Source organism: Amblyomma mixtum, chromosome 7 (genome assembly GCF_055824585.1).
Source record: "Amblyomma mixtum isolate Tamu chromosome 7, ASM5582458v1, whole genome shotgun sequence".
In the NCBI taxonomy this organism is placed as follows: Eukaryota; Metazoa; Arthropoda; class Arachnida; order Ixodida; family Ixodidae; genus Amblyomma; species Amblyomma mixtum.
The window spans coordinates 8,504,559-8,524,935 of record NC_143018.1 but is presented as its reverse complement, the minus strand read 5'-3'; the positions used below and the strand labels follow the sequence as shown (position 1 = coordinate 8,524,935).

General features: G+C 48.1%; 1 protein-coding gene across 2 annotated transcripts in view; it reads right to left on the bottom strand.

The window, feature by feature from the left end:
- Positions 1-18,237, bottom strand: part of LanA (laminin subunit alpha) — a 97,346-nt gene extending 79,109 nt beyond the window's left edge. The window contains exons 1-7 of one of the 2 annotated variants that reach the window (XM_089551557.1): positions 18,143-18,237; positions 14,575-14,812; positions 12,654-12,842; positions 2,157-2,393; positions 1,542-1,712; positions 900-1,113; positions 150-359 (exon numbers count right to left, since the gene is read on the bottom strand). In XM_089551557.1, the coding sequence (XP_089407683.1) occupies positions 150-359; positions 900-1,113; positions 1,542-1,712; positions 2,157-2,393; positions 12,654-12,842; positions 14,575-14,793 (1,240 nt within the window). In that variant the 5' untranslated portion in view covers positions 14,794-14,812; positions 18,143-18,237. Of the gene's footprint in view, positions 1-149; positions 360-899; positions 1,114-1,541; positions 1,713-2,156; positions 2,394-10,794; positions 10,935-12,653; positions 12,843-14,574; positions 14,813-18,142 lie in introns of those variants that run through there. The other variant, XM_089551558.1, reaches the window with a different exon arrangement.
- Between the last annotated feature and the right edge of the window lie 2,140 nt (positions 18,238-20,377).

Genomic DNA, 20,377 nt, shown 5'->3' with positions numbered 1-20,377 from the left:
ACTATACCAACAAATATTTCTACAAAATGGCCCTTTAATTACTCATAAAGAGTTTACATGCTCTGATCATTAAGATATGCATGGAAGACAATGTTTAGCAGATGCCCATGCATGTAGTGGTGGCATTCAAAAACTAGAGTCCCACATACGCTGACAAACATCGGTAGCATTGAGCGGCTTGTTGTAGGGTCGATAGTAGCCAGCCTTGCACTTGTTGCAATTAATTCCTTCCGTGTTGTCTTGGCAGTTCTGGCAAACTCCACCTCCATCGTAGATGCCATGTATGTTCAAGCTGAGCTGCTGTTCGTCCACCTTTTCATCATAGTAGCAGTCGTTGGAGTGTCCAAAGCAGTTGCAGGCTGCACATCCAAAAAGAGAGTATGGAAATGCGCTTACTACCAAACCAAAGGGCACAGGGTGGTATACATGTAACCCCAGAAATCCTGATGCAGCATTCTTAATCTCAGGCGATTGCAATATTGTAACCAAAATTCACATTCCAGAATTCAAAGCTCAGTGTGCTGTTCACACCCCACTTATGCCAACACAAGCCTAACTCAGCTGACACAAGAACCACATGGTAAAGAGCATTCTGAGCTGCCATGAAACATAACAGTGAGCACACGGAAACACAAGTTAAGTTTCTCGCCAACTACAGCTCATGCGGCACGTGAGGCATAAAAGCTATACACCATTCAAAGATCCCGCATGGCTCTCACTAGAAAGAGACATTCAATTCATTTCAAGAGACTCGTTATGTATGTGCATTAACATACATAAGTGTGGCACTTGAAAACAGCATCACAGGTGAACATGGTGAAAGAGTATCTGTACCCTTCAGTAAGGCATCGGAACATTGTAAATATCATTTTGCATGCAGCTGCAGAATTCACACGTACGTTCGCAGACGTTGGGGTTGTCGATGCTGGCCCTCTGCCACTTCTTCTGCATGTACCCCGGGCAGCACTGCTCACATTGGGGGCCGCATGTGTGGTGCTGGCAGCGGCAGTTGAGCTTGTATGTGTTGGGTGGATCGGTGATGTCGCATGTGTCTGCATGTCCATTGCACACGCACCTGCCACCTATTTCGATGTCCTTGATACTGTAGAAGTACTGCAATAAGTACATTTTCATTAGCATTATAGCCAAAGGAGCAATGTTTGAGAGGAGAACATAACGTCATAAGGTATTTACTGCAGGTAAATGAGCAGAGGGGATGTAGTGCCAACAGAGTTTAGGGAAATGTCCTGTGTGCCCTTCTAGTATAACCAGGAGTGTTCTGTCTTTAAATACAATTTAGAACTAAAATAAAAATGCATATTGTTTTCTATTTCTGCTAAACCATTTTTTTTTTTTTAACTTATGTTGGTGTAACAGCCTCATAATATGCAATCATTGACTACAGTTTTGGCTGCCTACTGTGCACAAAAACTCAGGCACAAGATAGCACCACTACAGTCACTCAAAAAGCAGCGCATGTTAAATTTTAGTAGCATGCCTCTATAGCCATTTCATGCCTAAATGCTCCAATTCACAATTACCCTCCGGGTGACAGTGGGGTCCTGACGTTCGACAGACATCAGGTGACCAAGAAGGGTCTTCGTTCGCAACAGGCGCATCCGTATATTCGTTGCCTTGGTCCACTCTTGCAGCACGGGCGAATAGGTGAAGTTGTCCGCACTTGGACGGCCATTTAGCAGAGAGATCACCATCTGTAAAGATTGATTTAAAGTGAAAACTTGTTCAGGAGAAGATCAGGTATTACCATGCTCGAAAATGTGCACTTTGTTACACAATACTGGGTATCATAGAGCATATTGTCACAAATTCCTTACAGTTCTAGGCAAGAGATACAGTTCTGCGTACCCAACTACTGTGTGTAATCCACCACAGCAGGCTTCAATCATGATATATATTACTACTGTCGAGGAAACTTAACATGCTACGAGTTTCTTCCTCAAAAATGCTAAATACAGAGACAACTACACACACCTTTAGATGACACAAGGCATGAAATGAGCACAGAGCCAAAATAATAAACATGCAAGACTGATTGGCATATAACAATAAAAACAATGTTCATAGTGTTTGAATGTATTTCGTGCCTGGAAGTCAGCTTGGTCATACCATAGCAAATTGGCACCATTGATACTTGCCTCTCCTCCCTCGAGGGGCACCACCTTGGAAAACTTTGTCTCGCAAATGACCGAGTCATCACGTGTGATGGAGTGCTCCACGCCGGGACCAAAGAAGCTCGTGCAGTCATCATAGCTGTCGGCAAAATACTGCCATGCCTGGTAGGTCTTGCCATTGTCGGTCGATCGCTCCAGCACCCACACGCCTGGCCGAGGCGAGTTGGCCATCTTGATGAAGACATAGGCCACATGGAACTCCTGCAAACCAGTGCTAATTTTGTCAAGCATGCTGGACCCTCAAAAACACTGCACAAAGTGACATCACATGCACACACTTTATTACCTCTTCGAAAATAACTTGTTCTACTCAGTATCTGAAGAGGGTCATAGACCTTGGTTAAAAAGAAGCTTAAAAACTTAGTTAAAAAAAAAAAGCACGCATAAGGCAGCCTTCAAAATTTTTGCTCCTGCAGTGGTGGGACTCACACCTGGCCTCTCCTTGGAGGTTTTTGTAACAACGGAACTTCTCTGGGCCTTCAAGTTTGTTTAGTGCCTTCTAGCAATTTTTCCACAACTCGGACTGGTTGCGCAAAATGGACCTAATGCCCAATGTCGTGATTTCGCAACATACTGTTTGCTCTAATTATAGCGGCACTAACAAAAATTTTTTATATAGGTTCCTGAATGCGGGCGCATGCATTAGCTAGTGTAACGTGGAGGTAATGATTTGTTTCATCGATTCTTTCATAATTCTGGCATTACAGGGAACGTGAAATGGGTTTGATGGTCATAATGTCACGTTGTAGTGACGGCAGTCCAGTGGTCAAGAAGACAGCAACAAGACTTGCAAGCGAAGCTCCTTATTTGTGCTGATTTGCGCCCTCAAAAGAAATAAACAGCACGGCAGCGGCGTAAACAACAAACGTGCTTGTCAGTCGTCGAAGTACGAATGCCCGCCGCTCGCTGCATCGCTCAATTTAAAGCCGGCAAGGAAACTTCGAGGTAACAGGTCAAAATCAATTAGAGTAATCTGGAAAAAACATAGATGCAGTTCTTCATGAATGTGATCAATCAAGATTAGTCCAGTCGCTTCTCGCGTCGCGAACAAAAATGATAACGCCCCGTTCTTGCGGCCTTGAGCGCAATCGAACGAACGGACACCACAATGATTCGTGGCAATATTATAATGCAGCAAATCTGTAAAGGTAGACAGCCCCAGCCCAGTTCAAGAAATTTTTTGAAAATTTTGCAGCTTCATTGTCGCGCCAGCTGAGGTGAGCGCACAGAACGGAAGGCACTGCAGCCACGAAAACGAAACTACGCTAGCAGCGGGCGAGAAACGCCGAACAAGATGCAGTTGCACAGGCTGTCTCCAAGGCCTTTTGTTCCGTCATTTGCTTTGTCTTGCTCAATATATGTTTCAGAACATGTAGTTTCAGAATCTTATAGACAAAAATTAAGTAGGAATGAAAATGGTCCCTGCAAAAATACCACTGCAGTGTACGCGCGCCATAGCTGCGCTGGCCCGTAAGTTCCGTTTCAAAGCATGCCGCGTTACAAAGGAGCATGGCGCCGGAGCACTGGCCATCCACTATCACCGCGACCTGTTCCACTCTTCGTCATGGCACGACGCTATGATGTCCCGCGTTAAAGCGCGTCCATAGCGCTTCTGCCGCGAAGAGTGTGTTAGACCCGGGGGAGGGGTTTTCGATCCGTGTGCATGGAGCAACCATGCTGCAGTGGCTCTCAATTACCGACCGTCAATGCATTTCTTTTGTACCGCACGTGCGCTCTTGAGCATACTCACAACTGCCCAAGGAGATGGCTGCACCCAAACTCTGCTCTCTCTGGCACTATTGAGGACGGTGTGCGCATCTCTCGTTTGAAAGCACGGGCTCCTCAAGAGCGCGCGAGTCAACCACGCACAGTTCAGAGGCTAATAGCTTCCAGTAGAGTTACTGTATATGCTACCAAAGGTAGCAGAGTTGCACGTAGGTCCGCTATCTTGCCTGTCAACTCTAGTTTCCACTGTAGAGCCATAGAAAGTTCTGCCTGAAATAAAAGGTCTGATACCTAGAAGCCCATTTTGACGTTTCTCAGGCGATTGCCCGGTTGGGCGCCGCACAGGCCTGTTTAAGCGTCTCTATTCTCACGTGCATACTTGGCCTTCTTCGGCTTGCATGTCACGGACTGCGCATATCACGGCCTCGATCCAGCAAACTATTCGATTAATCAGGCGAGTGGAGTCCAGGCAGTATGGCATGACCAAGCGAGACGCGTGTCGGCTCGTTCAGGCCTTTGTCACCAGCTGACTGGTTTATGCCACCCCGTACCTGGATCTCAGCAATGCGAGGTTGAGAAGGTGAACAGACAATAAGGCAAGCGTACAAAGCGGCTCTCGTTCTCCCAAGAAACACATCCACTGAGTGGCTTTTGTTTCTCGGGGTGAGCAGTAATATACAGGAACTCATGGAGGCTCAGTTGACATACGTCTCAGAAGCAGAGGCTCCGAGCAACGAGACTCCGTATCCTATGAAGCCTGCAGATTACGGACGAAAACTTCCTTGCACAGGTTGTTTCTCCGTCAACGCATTAGAGTCAAACCATTCCCAAAGAATATGCAGGTGGGTCGTCGTGATGGATGGAGGTGGGCCACGGCGAAGCTGCTTAGAGGAAAATACTCAGGAGACGGAAGTGCGTTGTCTCAGAACAAAAAGTGCTCCAATTAAACTTCCTGAAATAAATGCCACTGAATGGCAAGTGTACTACATTTCATATTTTTACTTCGACCACCTCATTATGCTATTGATAGCTGAATATGCCGCAAAAAGCAATTTCTTCAAAGTTTAGAATTTTTTTCTGACATGGCGCTCATTCCTTCTTGTCCGAAACATTTTTTCTGCTTCCCTGCCTTCTGCAAAATGTGAGAAAACAGTTGGAATGACTACTGTGAGAAAATAAACATTATTTTACTATTTTTAAAAAGTACCACTGTTTTCTCTTTTTTTGTGGGTGTTAGATATTTGGGAAACGATGATTCTCTTTTGTTGTTTTCTGGTGTTTCACATAATTTGAACCAAGAATTTTAAGAATGTGGCGCACCGGAACTGGATGAAACCAACGACATATTGTTTCCCTCGTGTGGCACACTTTTTAATTCTGCTTAATTGGTTAATTGGCTCAGATTAATTATGCAAAATTTCTGATATTCACTATAGGGTCACGTGCATTCGTAGTTGTTAAGAAACAAGCGATCCAGTTTTTTTAGGCGACCTACCGCCTACGTGTTCCTTTTTTTTCGGCATTTAAGGAAAGCCCGCGAAATGTGAGAGAAAAAAATGGCAGTGGCTTAGCTCTGCTGTGCCAAGATATATGCAGCGTAAGCGGCTAACTGCCAAGCTACAACCTCGGGGTCTGAGGAATTCAGGCTTTCCAGTCTTCTCCGCCGACTGACAGCGGCTCGACTCTTTAACCTCCATGTAGGGCGCACTGCATGTTGTTGTTGTTGACTGTGAGAAGGATGAAAGGAAATTGCACGGGCCTGCCAACTGGCTCCAGCCGAGCCACCACCGCTGCCACGTGCAGATAGAGGAGAGTTCAATGATCAGAGGAAAGTGAAAAAGGAAAGAAAAGACGCGCGCCGAAGCAACAACCGCATCCGCGGCTGAAAAAACAGATAAGCGGCCGTAGCCGCGATTCGTCACCACCTCCGCACTGCATCAACCGCATTTTCCTCGCGCATGCGCAGTAGCGCGCGCAGCGGCGGGCGCACGCGGCTCTGTCTGGCGCGTCTGCCAAGACTGTGACGTCACGTCTCTAGAATGCGTCGACCGGCGGAGCGTCGGAGAGAAGCGCGCGCGCCGGCGGCGGCGAGGGCGACGGAGATGCGCCTCTCGTGACGTCACGCGGCTGCCGCGCATGCGCAGTATGGTCGGCGCAGAGGGCAGACGAAACCCTTCCACGCACGCGCGCGCGCACACACACACACACACACACACACACACACACACGACTGCGCTCGTGCGCTACCGTACTGCAGTGCTCCTAACGGTGTTTTTGACAAACTAATTAAACATGCGCGCTGACCATGCCCAAGTGAGAGGCCGCCACTCAGTTCGAGGGGCTGCAAAATGGCACAAATAAAAAACGGAGGCTAGCTACCTTGAAATACGCTACTTTACTGATTTCCGTTCCTTTTTAGTTTTGTCTGCGCGATGGCTCAGTGGCCTGCCTCGCTTCTCTTAGATCATGGCGCGCTTTTTCCGTGCTGAAGCAATTTCAAGACTGCTGAGAGCGGGGTCGGCCCCTCACTTCGAGATGATGAGCATGCACGCTTCGTTCAATCACATTCGGATCACGCGCTAAAATACCGTAGCGCGCAATCGCGTTTTTTAAATCATTGGGACAAGTTACGTGAAACGCCGTTTTTACTCAGGTAAAAAAATTCGTAGTCATGCTAAAAATTTGTTTTTGGAAATTTTTGTTAGATTATATGTTTTGCTATCATTGCAAAGTTAAATTGGCGGCCACGATACGAACAAAAATTTCTGCTAAAAAATTTCTAAACACGATTACGATACTCCCTAATGCGATGAGGACGACGATATGCAATGCACAGCGCGCAAGAATGTGTATATTAGTTCGATAGCAGTAGTTGACGAAGACGACGATGCGAAGGCGTGATCGGTTGCGGCGATAGCCTAGTGTTTTCGTGCAGTGGCCAGCGAAGCTGACCTGTTCGCAGCGCCGTGGGTTCGAATCCCAGTCTCTGCATGTTTGGCTCGGTTACACCGACGGCGGCGACGCGGCTTAAACCACGAACGGGCGCGTAAAGGGTCAGTCTACTTACCGAGATGAGTGTATAAATAATGGCATATTCTGGTAGTTGGCACCCTATAACATCAATAACGAGGGAACTGCTCCCGGTTTAGGCAGGAGTTTGTATTTTATTTCGGCGTTAAAAGTCGCGTAAAAATGCTTGGTGGCGACCCCAAACGTTCATTTTGTTGCTGCAGGTGGTAGTCTTTTTTTTTTTTTTTGTAGAAGCATAAGTGAATATACTACGTACAGTTTGTATGCCCCAATGTCAGAGAAACGTACGTTTTGTTCCAGTAAACTGTAGAAGGCGTATCGCTCACTTTTTCTGTAAATCACATAAATATTTATAGTTATACGTACGCTAAAAGCAGGCACATTCCTACTTTTAGTTCAGCGTATGCAGCAGAGACGCAAAAATAAACTCAGCCTATAGTGGCGCCATCTGGTTGTCAGGACGGGAACCACTGCTGTCAACAAACCGACTCCCCACTTAAGCCTAGAAGCGGCAGAATCGTCACTCTAATTATTAAAATAAAGCAAATTTATCACTTATACGTTTTCTTATAGGCGAGATGAGACGAAGCGAAAGACCGGCGCCCCATTTATGGCCAGTGAACGCACTGAAAAAGGCAGCAACAACGAGTATTCAGTCCGAAGCGAGAGGTCCGGCTCTGACGGGCGCCGCCATGTTCGTCGCCGCGCGGCGAAAATCCAGATGGTTGCCAGATGAGACTACCATCTTATAAAGATGTGTTCCCGCATCAATAAATTTTATTTTAAAATGTTCTACCGCACGTCTTGGCATCACACCTGTCTAAACGGTAATTTGAGTAAAGAGCTATCGGTTGCCGCAAAGAAAATATGGCCGATAAAATTCAGTAGACTGACCCTTTAACAGCTGCGCTGTAAAGCAAGGATGGGAGAATGTTTATATACTCAAGCAAAACTTATTGCTGGGCCAGTTGATGTTGCATTCTCATGGGAGACGGCTAGTTAGCCCAACAAAGAACAGCGTTCACGAGGTTAGGCACACATTTTATTGAAAGAAATCGAAGCTGGTCATCAAGCATGAAATAACCCCAAAGCGAACGAATTTCGAAAACTGCCGATTGTACGTGTTTTATTTTAGCGTTACGAGAGATCAATAAGTCAATATTTTATTATCAACCAATTAATATGCCTCACCAAGGGTGTTTAAGGAACGCAAGTGGGCAGTGTGGACGCCTTTCGCGGAATTAGCGTCTCGGGAAATACTAGGGACCCTAGCGGAATCTGAAGCACCCGAGCGTGGCCTCGCGGAGGGCGCGTCAATTAGGGCTAAATAATCGCCGCGTGAGACGTGGCGACCTCGTCAGAATTGGATCCAATTTGCGCATCCGGTACATGCTCCAGTCCGTTTCCGGCGCAGCAGTTGCCGGCAGACGGAAGCGAACGAAGTCGATACGATCGAGTTCATTGTTATTTTCTTAGGTAACTGACTACGAATTAAGCATAAATTTACAGGCTCGTAGAAATGAGCGCCTCGCGACTCTGCTGCAGTGGAAAAACGAAGCGGACGTGGGACTTCAGCGCAGCTTCGGATTCCAACCAAATGCTGGGTAGCTGATAACTAGAATTCGTTTAATGTGGAAAAGGTTGGTCACGCAGGGCAAACAGCGCCGTTCCGTACTGCTATGTCCTCGCATCACCTCCGCTTTGATATTATAATGGTGGCGGCGACCCGTCTCCACGGAGCAGTCCAAGTCACCCAGCGACAGCTTCCGGACACATCCCGATTCAGTTTAAAACTAGAATCATATATGTAGCCACCCATCCCCTGCACGGCGAATGGCAGTATTCCTCAGGGTGTCACAAAGTCAAAACTGAGTACTTTTTTCGCAGGCTCTCTCTCTCTCTCCATATATATATATATATATATATATATATATATATATATATATATATATATATATATATATATATCAAAATTGATTTCTTGCCAGCTGATTAATCATTATCAGATAAAGTCACCAGAAATTGAAAAACAACACGATTTAATTCACAACGTTTCGGCTGGAGGGCCAGCCTTTTTTGAATGTCCATGGCCCTCCAGCCGAAACGCCGCAGTATATATATATATATATATATATATATATATATATATATATATATATATATAACGCACAAACAACCTTACCCTTATGAAGGACGGTCCACCGTCCGAAACCTTCGGTAAATAAATGTTTCTGTAAGAAGTGTACTTCAACTCTTTCGTTATGTTATCAGCAGTCGAGCAAGTTTTTTCATCGTAATACACACACACACACACACACACACACACACACACACACACACACACACACACACACACACACACACACAAACGGGAGCCTTTTGTGTCGCTCGCGCCTATTGCCTCCACGGCAGGGGTGGAATCCTGAGGCTCAGGCGTTAGCCGAGCGCTCTAACCACTGAGCCACCGTGGCGTTAACAGTTCCAGTGGTAATGAAGTAACTGAAATTTGAATTTTCAGCGCCCAGTCGTTCTCCAATGGCACAGCATTCGGAGACTGTAAGCACAGTGGTTCGCCTCAACGCAAATATATACTCTTCCCCGAGACCATTCGCCCGGAGATTCAGTTAGGTAGCTGTGCGCAGCGCAAGACGTGCGTGTATCCGAAGCGCCGCCGCCGACGGTGGCAATGCCTCGCAAGACCAGATAACAGAACGTCTTCGCGTCAAGTTCCGAGCGATAAGCAGACGCAGGCCTAATCGAGGCACCAAGGAGCGGGGCGCGCCGAACATCCGAGGAAACTACAGCCACAGAGAGATAGTGGACAACCAAGAGCCGTGCGTAGTACCGTACACTGCACACCCACGCCAGGGCGTCCGATAAAGATGAGTCCCTTCTGGGAGGGATTACGCGTCTCGAATTTTTCGCCCAGTGAGGCGCGCTCCTCGTTAGCCTGTGAAAAGCGCTAGGCGGTCTTGAAACAGCCTCGCAATGCTTCGCGGTCGCCGCGAGAATGAGTGCGTGGGTGAGGAGGAAATAGAGGACGCATTGAGTTTCGTCTGCTATGAAGACCCGTGAGAGAGTCTCCCGTCCTTCCTCACAGCCGCCGATTACGACACGAGAGAAGACCGCCGACCAAGTCGAGGCTCGCATTACAGCACTCGCTGCGTGTGCTTCCCAAGCATCCGTTCCGCTCAGTAGGGGTGAAAAAGAACGGCGGACAGCCAACTGGGTTGACAGTTAAATAAGTACAGCAGACAGCTTCATATAGACCCGCGCACAAATGGCTGGCGGCGCGTACATAGCCTGATGCGTAACTCCTATTGGCGCGGGTGCTTATTAAGGAGGTGTCATTGAGAGTAACGGTGGAGGCAAAGGGCTGTACTCCTGACAGCACTTCCACCACTGCTGTTGTAACACGCATGTGCAAATGCGGCAGTTTTCCCCATAAGATGCTACTGCTATACCAGCTCCTTAGTTTTCCTGCTTTCACGAAGACAAAAAGCATACAAAAAGGCGAAAAAAAAACAACATCAGAACAAATGAGGCCGCAGTAAAACCCGTCTGTGATGACGGCCAAGAATAGTTTTCTCAGGGAAAAATTAACGGTCCTATAGGACCGTTAATGAATGCAGCACAATGACTGTTATAACAGTCATTGTGCCGCGTTCAGCTGTTAACGAACTTCAGTATATGTCGCGGTTCTGGCACCTTTTTAGCAAAGGACTCGCATACGCTAGCAGTCGTGCCAACGCAGCTGAATATTGTTTTCCTTTTATCTACAGCACACTGACAGAAGCTGGCGTTTCAGACAGCGGAAAAAGAGTAAGCAAGGGGCGGAAGTTCTCACGGCAGCATCAGGCGGGTCTTTCGCCCTCAGTCAAGCACGCAGCAGCTATAGCAGCACACGCCTGCGTCGTTTTATCTTTCTCTTTGGACGCCGGCGGGCCGCGCCCCCTTGGGGAGCAAGAAGGCGCCAGCGGTCGGCTGCCCCCAAGCTATTCCCAGAAACGGTCTTCTTCCTGCCCTCTTTCGGCCCCGCAGTTCGCCGCAGGGCGCAACTCCCCTCGTATGTGGGAGGGGGTTCCGACCAGGCACGGCACGGCGAACCAAATAAAAGCTTGCGCGGCAGTAGGCCATTTGGCGGCTAGGAGTGTGCGAGTGGCGGGGGAGGAGGTTTACCGGAGGTCCAGAGGAGAAAGTGAAGGAAGACCACGGCTGTTTCTTTTCTATCCCAACGCGGGCAATGCTTCGCGGGCGGGGACTCCAGGACGGTTTTGATGTGCCACTTTAGTTACTGTTTTTCCGTCGTAGTTTCTTCGGCATGCGAATATCGTTAATCATGTGTTATAGCGCCTGTGGTGACGTGGCTTTCTGACATGCCAATGAGCATATTTTAGGTGACGAAAACAAAACGAAAAAAAAAAACGAAGTAATCTATTGTTTCGGCGAAGGATCAACGTTTGGCGACCAGAATAGAAGCCTAGCTGTAGGCGCGGTCATTGAGACACGCCCAAAAAGCTCCCCAAGGCTTCGCTGTCAGAACGTGATCCCAGCCACGTCCGCGAACCGACAGCCTCGTTAAAAGGTAGCGGGGAAGACGGTACACCCTGGCGCATGAAAGAAGTCTCAAAGGGCTGTGCCGGTGATGGTGGTGACATTAAGGCGTGCCGGTAATCAGTATTAAATTAATCATGCCAGCAGTGTCACCACCTGTGCTTCAGTCAAGAAGCACCACTGCCCCAGAAGGACTGTGCCCTCTATAAAGATAAAAAGTAGCATCCCTGCCTCGCGCATCTCGCAGTTCGCATCTCGCAGTCGCTGTTTGACGTCATTGCTTGCGACCAATCAGAATGGCGAAGGATGAATGGGAGGCGACCGGGAAATGCGCCTTTAACAGCTGTCGCTGCAAAACATATGGGCACAGTGAGACAAAGGTACTCATTACCCTCAAGGTGACAAATCGAGCACAGAGTCCCGTGATCATAGACGAAGAGTCAGCGCGCAAGCGATATAAGACTCTACCTGCAGTGTGTACACCGGCAGTGGGCGAAAAGCCCGCTTATAAGTAAAACAGCCGGTGATATTGCACTGATACGAAGGCAGGAGCCCAGGTTTCCGCATGACCACAGTCAGCATGAAAAGCGGCGCGGAGCCGTTCCGGCCGGCGCTGTATTTCAGCCTATGGTGCGAACGCGAATCTTGTTACCCAGACTAGACAATAACGTACCCAGGCTGCTACCGAAACAGCCCTCAAAGATCAAGTGTAAAACGAAACGAAAAAGCTTCAGGCTCGGATGGAAAACCGTTCTCACTGCGTTTCCATCTGTAGGACCAGTCCTAATTTCTGGAAGACTGTTACACAGAAGCACGACGACCGACTACCAGACACGCCGTACCATGACGTGTACGTTGAGAAATCTGCAACTTTAAAATTTAATACAGTACATCGATAGCCACCATATTTTCGACGAATTACATAGAAAAGTCCGGCGCATCCATGAAAAACACGTCCTTGGATCATGCGCCAAATGGCCACGCATGGAAACGCCCGCGAGATAACTTCATACATCCTGCAGGGATGTCTCATCGCCCATCTCAGATTTACGAGGGATGTGCGTGAGGATTAACTTTTTTTTTTTTTTTTGCAGGGCAGAGACTGAGCCACTTCGCATGAGGCACGAGTTGCAAGCGCGATCCGGCACGCACCTGTCCCAGGTCGATGGTGAGGTTGACTTCGTTGAAACGCGTTCCCCGGGACAGCGGAGGGCTCTGCCACCAGCGCTCGGTGCCATCGATGGCGTAGCGGGCTGGGTGTTCACGCCGCTGGTCGAGTGGTCCAACCTCGTGGGCGTGCGCCGGATAATCCTTCCGAGGGTCGTCACAGTAGTCGCATACCTGCGTGGAAGGAACAAGAACGCAAGCAAACAAGTTGAGGCCGATACCACGCAGAGTTGAGAACCACGCCCATATTGAAACTGCATTTAAAGAAGTTCGGCGTCCCATTGCAATACAACGGAGTCTCCCGTAAAGTAACAGACGATCGGTGATATCTGCATACATGTCCCACCAGTCCAGAGTCAAGTTCCCCAAACAATATACTGCCATAAGTAAGCATCACCTATGAATAAGAAAATAACTGACAGTTTCGCGGTCGTATTAGGGCACGTCGAAGCCATATTTTCCGGTCCCAGCTGACGCGAAAATCTGCACAATCCTAAATTTTATGTTATTTGCAAATGGTGTATAACAATGAGCCATAAATCTAAAATAGCGTCTTCCCCGCCTCACAAAGCGCCAGGAACTTTAACACCCGGAAATGACTATTTGAACACGTGCCTCATCGTTAATCTCTTCTGTGACACCAGCACACCCTAAAAACACCCCCAATGGAGTATGCGAAAAAGTATACCTCTGACGAAGTGTAATTTTAGAGTAGCCCCTTTTAAGGATTCAAATGACTCCTGTGTACTTGGAAGATTCGAAAGGCAGTGATCCATTTGTTCTGTGCTGCTCAGATGGAGTCCGTGAAGCCTACGCTACACCACGTCGATGTCGCATGACAGACACGGCGGAGATGGAAAGGAAATTATACTAGATTATATAGACAGATAAAAACGAAGCAACTTTTTTTTTGCGCGATAAGAGAAGCTAATTTCACGGTTGCAGTTATATACGCCATTTTTAGTCTAAAAACACTCGTCTACGCCCTCGCCCTCAATCTGTGCTCTGGGGTCCGTCATCTTTCTGTCTGTCACTGGTGCTCATCTTGGTTCAGAACTTAATATGCGACAGAAGTGCATCTCCAACAATACGAACGGATACTTATTAGTTTTAGTCGAACGTTCTTGCGGTTGGTTTATTTTCGAGGAACGTTAAAAACTGCACAAAATGACTAGGACAGGAGGTTTATGTTTTGTTTTTGCCTTATAGCGTGCTTCGGAAGTTAATGCAGCTATGACCTTCAGTTCAAAGGTGATTCACTATGATTCAAATAGTGACAGAAGGATGGATACGTGTAACTTGGTAGACATCAACGTGAAATTTGAGGTGTTTGTGTAACGAGCCCTGTTAAGCTCAACGACACGCATATTAGCCCAATAGGCAACATAGACTAGCGTTAAAGCATGGTTATCTGCTCTACGAGCTTGCTCGAGTCTGCCTGCCTGCGCCAGAAACAGCCTTCATAGCCGATACAAGGTCAAAAAACAAACTGCCTCGAAGTACCTGCCAACGTAACCGGACCCACGCGTATTCGCGCAGATGTTAAACAACTACTGTTTGCAGAGGTTCGTGGCGAATACGAATTTTATGAGGCCTAGGAAAGTTAGGTGAGGCTTGAAGCCAGAGACCCCTAAGCTGCACTTGGAAGATTCTTCTCGATTTACGCATACAAAGGAGTAGAAAGGCCCCGCCGCGGTGGCTCAGTGGTTACGGCGCTCGGCTGCTGACCCGAAAGACGCGGGTTCGATCCCGGCCGCGGCGGCCGAATTTCGATGAAGGCGAAATTTCCGGAGCCCTTCACTACGGCGTCCCTCATAGCCTCAGTTGCTTCGGGGCGTTAAACCCCAATAACCCAAAGGAGTAGGAAGCTACAACGAACTTCCGCCTGGTGCATATTTGTACCTACCTGTCCCTGGATGATGTCGATGTTTGGGTTGTCCTGCTTGTCGAGATTGGCGCCGACCAGTTTGCAGTAGAGCTCGGGCGGCGTGCCCTGGTCCCCGCACGTAGCCGTGGCCGAGATGTTGCGTCCCTCGGCCAGGTTGAAGTAGGGAGGGTTCAGGATCTGGGCCCGCGCGCACGACACCGCGAGGAGGCACAGCAGCGCCTCCGCGATCTGTGCCATCTTCGGCCGCCGACGAACGCTGTGCAGGTCGAACGGGAGGGAGAAAATCGAGACTTTGAAGGAAAACTTGGCACGGCTAGAAGGGCCAGTAAAAGAAAGGCGATAAACTTGACAGTTTCTGACGAGAGCAACGCGGGATCAGGGAACAAATAGCCCGTCTGGGAACAGTTAAATTTCGGCGATGTCAGCTTGGGAATAAGGCATAAAAATTCGCCAAGAAACCAGGCAATACGAAGCGTGGAGAAAAAAAATTAATGGGATTACACTCGTGGTAGCGTGAACGATCAACACTAGCTGGTCCACATTACGTTTTGGGAATTGTTGCATTTGCAACGTATGCGTGGATGACGAATGCGTTTCTGCTTTTTGGGTGGTGGTGGTGAAAACTTTTTAATAAACAAAAGGAGAGTTTGCAGACCAAAAATGGCCCTTTACATAGGTGGAGTCCTTAGTCCGGGACCCCGCTGGACAAGGCCGCTACTCGCGCCCGTTGGACTAGAGCCCTTTGAGACTCCAGCCCCGAGCAGTTGAGCAGGGCTGCCTCCCATGCCTCTCGGGAAGGATTGGGGGGAAGGGAAGGATTCTTTTGACAGGCCCAAACCATGTGGAAGGTATCGGATACTTCCCCACAGTGAGGGCAGCGCCCATCAATTTTGGGGTCGAAATGTTTCACTATTGCAGGACACAACAGAGTGTTGGTCTGCAAGCGCCTAAGAGTTCGCTCATCAGCTTTACTCAGGCCCTTAGCCGGGACCGGGAACAGCCGATGGCGTTCGCAATAGTCGTCCAGAATTTCTCTGAACCGCAGAAGCGGTTGCACAATCTCCGAGCCGGAAGAGCCTGGATGAGGTGCCCGGTAGGTAAGCGCTCGGGCAGCCGCGTCCGCAGCCTCATTACCTCTAACGCCCTGATGGCCCGGAGTCCAAACTATGAGTTTGGGAGAAGGGTCCGATTCCCTCACTGCGCGCTTTAATATACTGTAGGCTAAAGATGAAATCTCCCCAGCCAGGTAGTGTTGACAGGCTCGACGCGAATCTGTCACGATTACCTTCGAATTCAAGTCCGAGGCGGCAAGCGCAATGGCTACTTCCTCGGACTGTGCTGAATTTCGAGCTCGAAAGGAGAGCGCGAGGCATGGGCTATGCTCACGGGGTGGTCACATAATCGCGCTCACGAACGCTCGATGGACACTACTACTACGTCCAGGCGGGGAGACAGAGTAAACGTTTATCAGTGGACAGAAGTGTGACGAGAGTCTGTGGGGGTGCACTCTCGTCGGGTGGCCTTAACGTGGGTGGTTTTGGCGTTCGGCGACCTTTAGAGCTCTGCTCACGACCCGGAGTTGGATGCCCCGGTCGGAGCTAAGCAGCGCGGCTTCCCACTGTTCGGGGTTCGGTAGCTGTACGCCCTCCGGCGGAATGTCCTCAGGGCACTCATTAGGATATGGGCAAGGGTGGCCTTGGGGTGACCGCACACTTTGCAAGAGGGGGTGGTGTATTCGCCCTTATATACATTACGGAATATATATACAGATTCGGGAAGGTGGAGGTTTGGAACTGGCGCCAGGTGGCCTGCTGGGATTTTGAGAGAGCTTTTTCTGGGAGAGGGTAAATTAATCTATCATTGCGGTAGTGCAGAACGATTTTGTGGTACCGCCCGTTCAACGAAACCGCGGTCAAAAAACCTAACAGACCGGTCGCCAGAGGTTACAGAGAAGAGTTAAAGGGGAAGGAACGATGTCAGTGCTCGTTAAAGATACCCAGGTGGTCGAAATTAGCCCGGAGACCTCCACCACGGCACCTCTTTCTTCTTTCACTTCCTCCTTTATCCCTTCCCTTACGGCGCGGCTCAGGTGTCCAGCGAGATGTGAGACAGATATTGCGCCATTTCCACTTTTCAAAAACGAAATTTGAATGTTTCATTTCAAGGAATGAGTTTAGTTTAGTTTATTGGAGTTTAACGTCCCGAAGCAACTCAGGCTATGAGAGACGCCGTAGTGAAGGGCTGCGGAAATTTCGACCACCTGGGGTTAATTAACGTGCACTGACAACGCACAGCACACGGGCCTCTAAAATTTCGCCTTCATCGAAATTCGGCAGCCGCGGCCAGGATAGAACCCGCGTCTTTCGGGTCAGCAGCCGAGCGCCGTAACCACTGAGCCACAGCGGCGGGTCATATCAAGGAATGAATGACGATGACTAGGGATGCGACAATTGGTGAGAAGTGCAAGAGGTTTCCAGCAATTTGCGGTGTACAATATGACGGCGGAATTGACAGCCTTTTTCGTTGAGAAGGTTGTAGAAGTATCACAAACAGAATTTCATAAGGGTGTTCGGTGTACAATATGACGGCGGAATTGACAGCCTTTTTCGTTGAGAAGGTTGTAGAAGTATCACAAACAGAATTTCATAAGGGTGTTCAGCGCACGGTATACAGATAGTAGTAGATGAGTCCGATAGAAGAGGGCTCTTCACTCCACATAAGTATACTGCGGGTAGCACGGGATACAGTCTGAATACTGGGCAACATTCCACTTGATACCAGACATCGAGCAAAATCGGAGCAGATCGCCTCGCACGATCGTTTTTATAAGCCGCCTCTGAAATATGAAGGTACTTGAAACACCGCGTAACGAACGGAGAGGAAGAAAAATTCAAAGACGTAATTCTAAGTTTGAGGCTACATTCACTTGCGTTTAATATATTTGTAGTCCCACACAGCAAAATTAATAGATTATCAATTGAGCAAGGACGGAACTTTGCCAACAAGATCACACTTTTTTTTTTTTTGAGCAAGTTGCTCAGGGGAAAGTAACAAAATATGGTCAGCATTTGCACCGCGATTTTTACGAGTAATGCATTAAAAGCCTTGTGACTGCTGCTGTTAATACGTCGCGAATGTTCGCCTACATTCTGCTGACATAGTACAAGCATCATCCGCGGCAGAAACGTACCGATACTGAGCAGTCGTATTGATGCTCCAACACAGATCCGAAGTTGAACAATTTTTTTTTTGTCATTTACAACCGGTTTCCGAAGTGAAGTCAATCCAGCTAACATCATGATCTCACCAATTATCATTGATTCGGAGTTTAAGAACAGGCATGTTTTCACCACAGCTTAATTCCAGCAGGAAATGCATTAGCAAATTCTTCCCAAGTCTGTGATTTATTGAAAGCAAATATCTGAAGTAAAACACAAAATTCTAAATCAGTTAACATATTTTAGTAAGAGAAAAATACGTTCAGGCCTGCGTTTGACAAGCGATAGCCGCGTGTGTGCCATAGAATGTAGCCTAGCGCGTTCGAATTCGCAAGATTTTAGCAACATGCTGATCAAGTAGAACTCACGCTTTTGCGGCCGTCTCTGTAGTCCCTCGACGCTGCTGCTGCAGCAGCGTTTAGCAGCAAGCAGTAGTCACCGGCATGCGCTCCCGACGGCGCGCGCGGGAGTTCTGAGCGAGCGGGACCGTCGAAAACCGTTCGAAGGGGAGGGCGTCTCCCCACCAGTGGAGAGGGCAAAAATCGCTTGCTCTCCGTCGTCATCGCACGCTACGCTCGCAGTTGCGGCAGCTGTTACCTCCTCCGAAGCCCTCCCCTTTCTCTCTTTCTATGCCCCTCTTTCCTCCTCTCAGGCGGCTTCTCAAGACAGATAACGAGCGTCGCGCGGCAGACGACGGCCAGAGCTTTGCTCCGAAACCCGAGTCGAGCTCCCTTCCTCAAGGTCGCGCATGCGATGAGCAGTGTACTAGCCCAGTAACTAATCTAGAAACGCTGACGATGGCCATTTTTCTTTTCTTTTTTTTTTGTTTTTCAAGATAGCCGTACGTGAGATCGCACTTGCCCAAGCGCGAACGCTGCTGGCCACCTACGAACGGAACACAATTTTGTGTCTTCCAACGTTCAGCTGCAAGAACGAATTAGAAACTACGACTCTGCCTTTGTCGTAAGCACGGTGACTTAATAAACTCCGGCAGTGAGAAGTTGTACAGGCCGCAAGGGGAAGGGGATAATTTTTGCTATTTATTGCAGCAGTGTGCCTGCTGGGATAAAGTGTTGTCTAGAAATATAAATCTACACTGAACTCTCGAAGGAAGTCAGAACACCATTCTCTCGGGCAAAACTTGAAACAAGCGTTTAACTATTTTTCTACACATACGTACGTTGTCCAGCTAGCAAAACAGTCGCAGTGGCGCGTGATTTTTTTTTTACATTCCCACTCATCCTGTTTGCTTCGGAGATGGAGAGAAATAAGCTTTTATTTCGAGCAGGCGAGAAGTCGCGTTAGTGGGCATCCTCCCGAGTCGCTGACAGCTAAGCCTCCCACCTGTTCTTCCGGTCAGCTTTGTCGATGCTTCCTTGCGGTCCCTTGCATCTCCACAGCATATGTGGTAGGGTATTTTGTATTTTCCAGAATACGCATTAGAAAAAGAAATGTAACAAGAGGTTTTCTAAAACTCTGCACTGGGAACCCGCGTTTGCATATTACACGGCAGTTGGCCAATGTTTTGGGGTATCCCTCAAGGTGGAGTAGAATTCTAATAAGAGAGTAAATCACTCATTGACACCCATCAAAGCATAGCCTCATGTCAGTGAGTAATTGCTCCCTTATTATAATCTACTTCCACAAATCACCTAATACGGCAGCTCAAAAATTATTGCGGTGGGTGACTAGTGATATAATACCTATGGCTTCGTCTGCTCTGCTTAACCTTGGTAAATTTCCTAGCCCTTTTAAAGAACCCAAAATTATTCAGAGTCCCCCACAGCCAAACTTGCTTTAGAAGGGGGGATGGTGGCAGCTCGCAGTACTATAGCTACTACTACGCAACCTCGCAATACCAGCTGGCAAGATTCCCCAGAAAGCGCAAAACCGCAAGCATGACAGGCGCACTTTAGTGAGAAGGGGACCTAAACTACATGATAATTACAGGTAACTTATAAAAAGCGCAGTTCAAAAAATGTGCACTCCGTAGTACACATTAGTGCACATAATTACAGAGAATATGAAGGCGAAAAACGCGGCAGCATTTATTACAGGTGTATGTTCCTTGTCGAGACAGTTCGGAAATATTTTCAACAGTTCCAGTTTTTTCTCTGATTCAAACAACCTCCGACGGAAAACCATCTCGGAAGCGACGCAGAACAGAAATACCCATTTTAAGCACTCTCGTCACTCTTATTCCGAATTTATCCACCAAACAAACTGCCCGCAGGCAATATAGTATATGTATGCTTTAACGGGCAGAAAAATATATCGTGTATAGTATTTTCATGCAAGCATGCGCAAATATAAGGAAAACTGGGCGGAGAGGTTCTTAGCCCATGCCCGAGACCATCAGAAAGTAACAACGTTGGCAATTTACCAACAGGCCCATGCCACGAGAATCGCGTGCCAGATCCCGTTAGTGGGAGTTACGCACGCAAGTCTAGCAGCGTAGTAACAATGCTCCAGCCACAAAAACTGCGTGCTGTATACTTCCTAGCGATGCCGATGCAATTAAGTTGGCTGCTTTTATATGCTCAGCTCTCACTTCACTGATCGCGCTTCTTACGTGATGCATAAGCGTGCAAGTCCTATTTCAA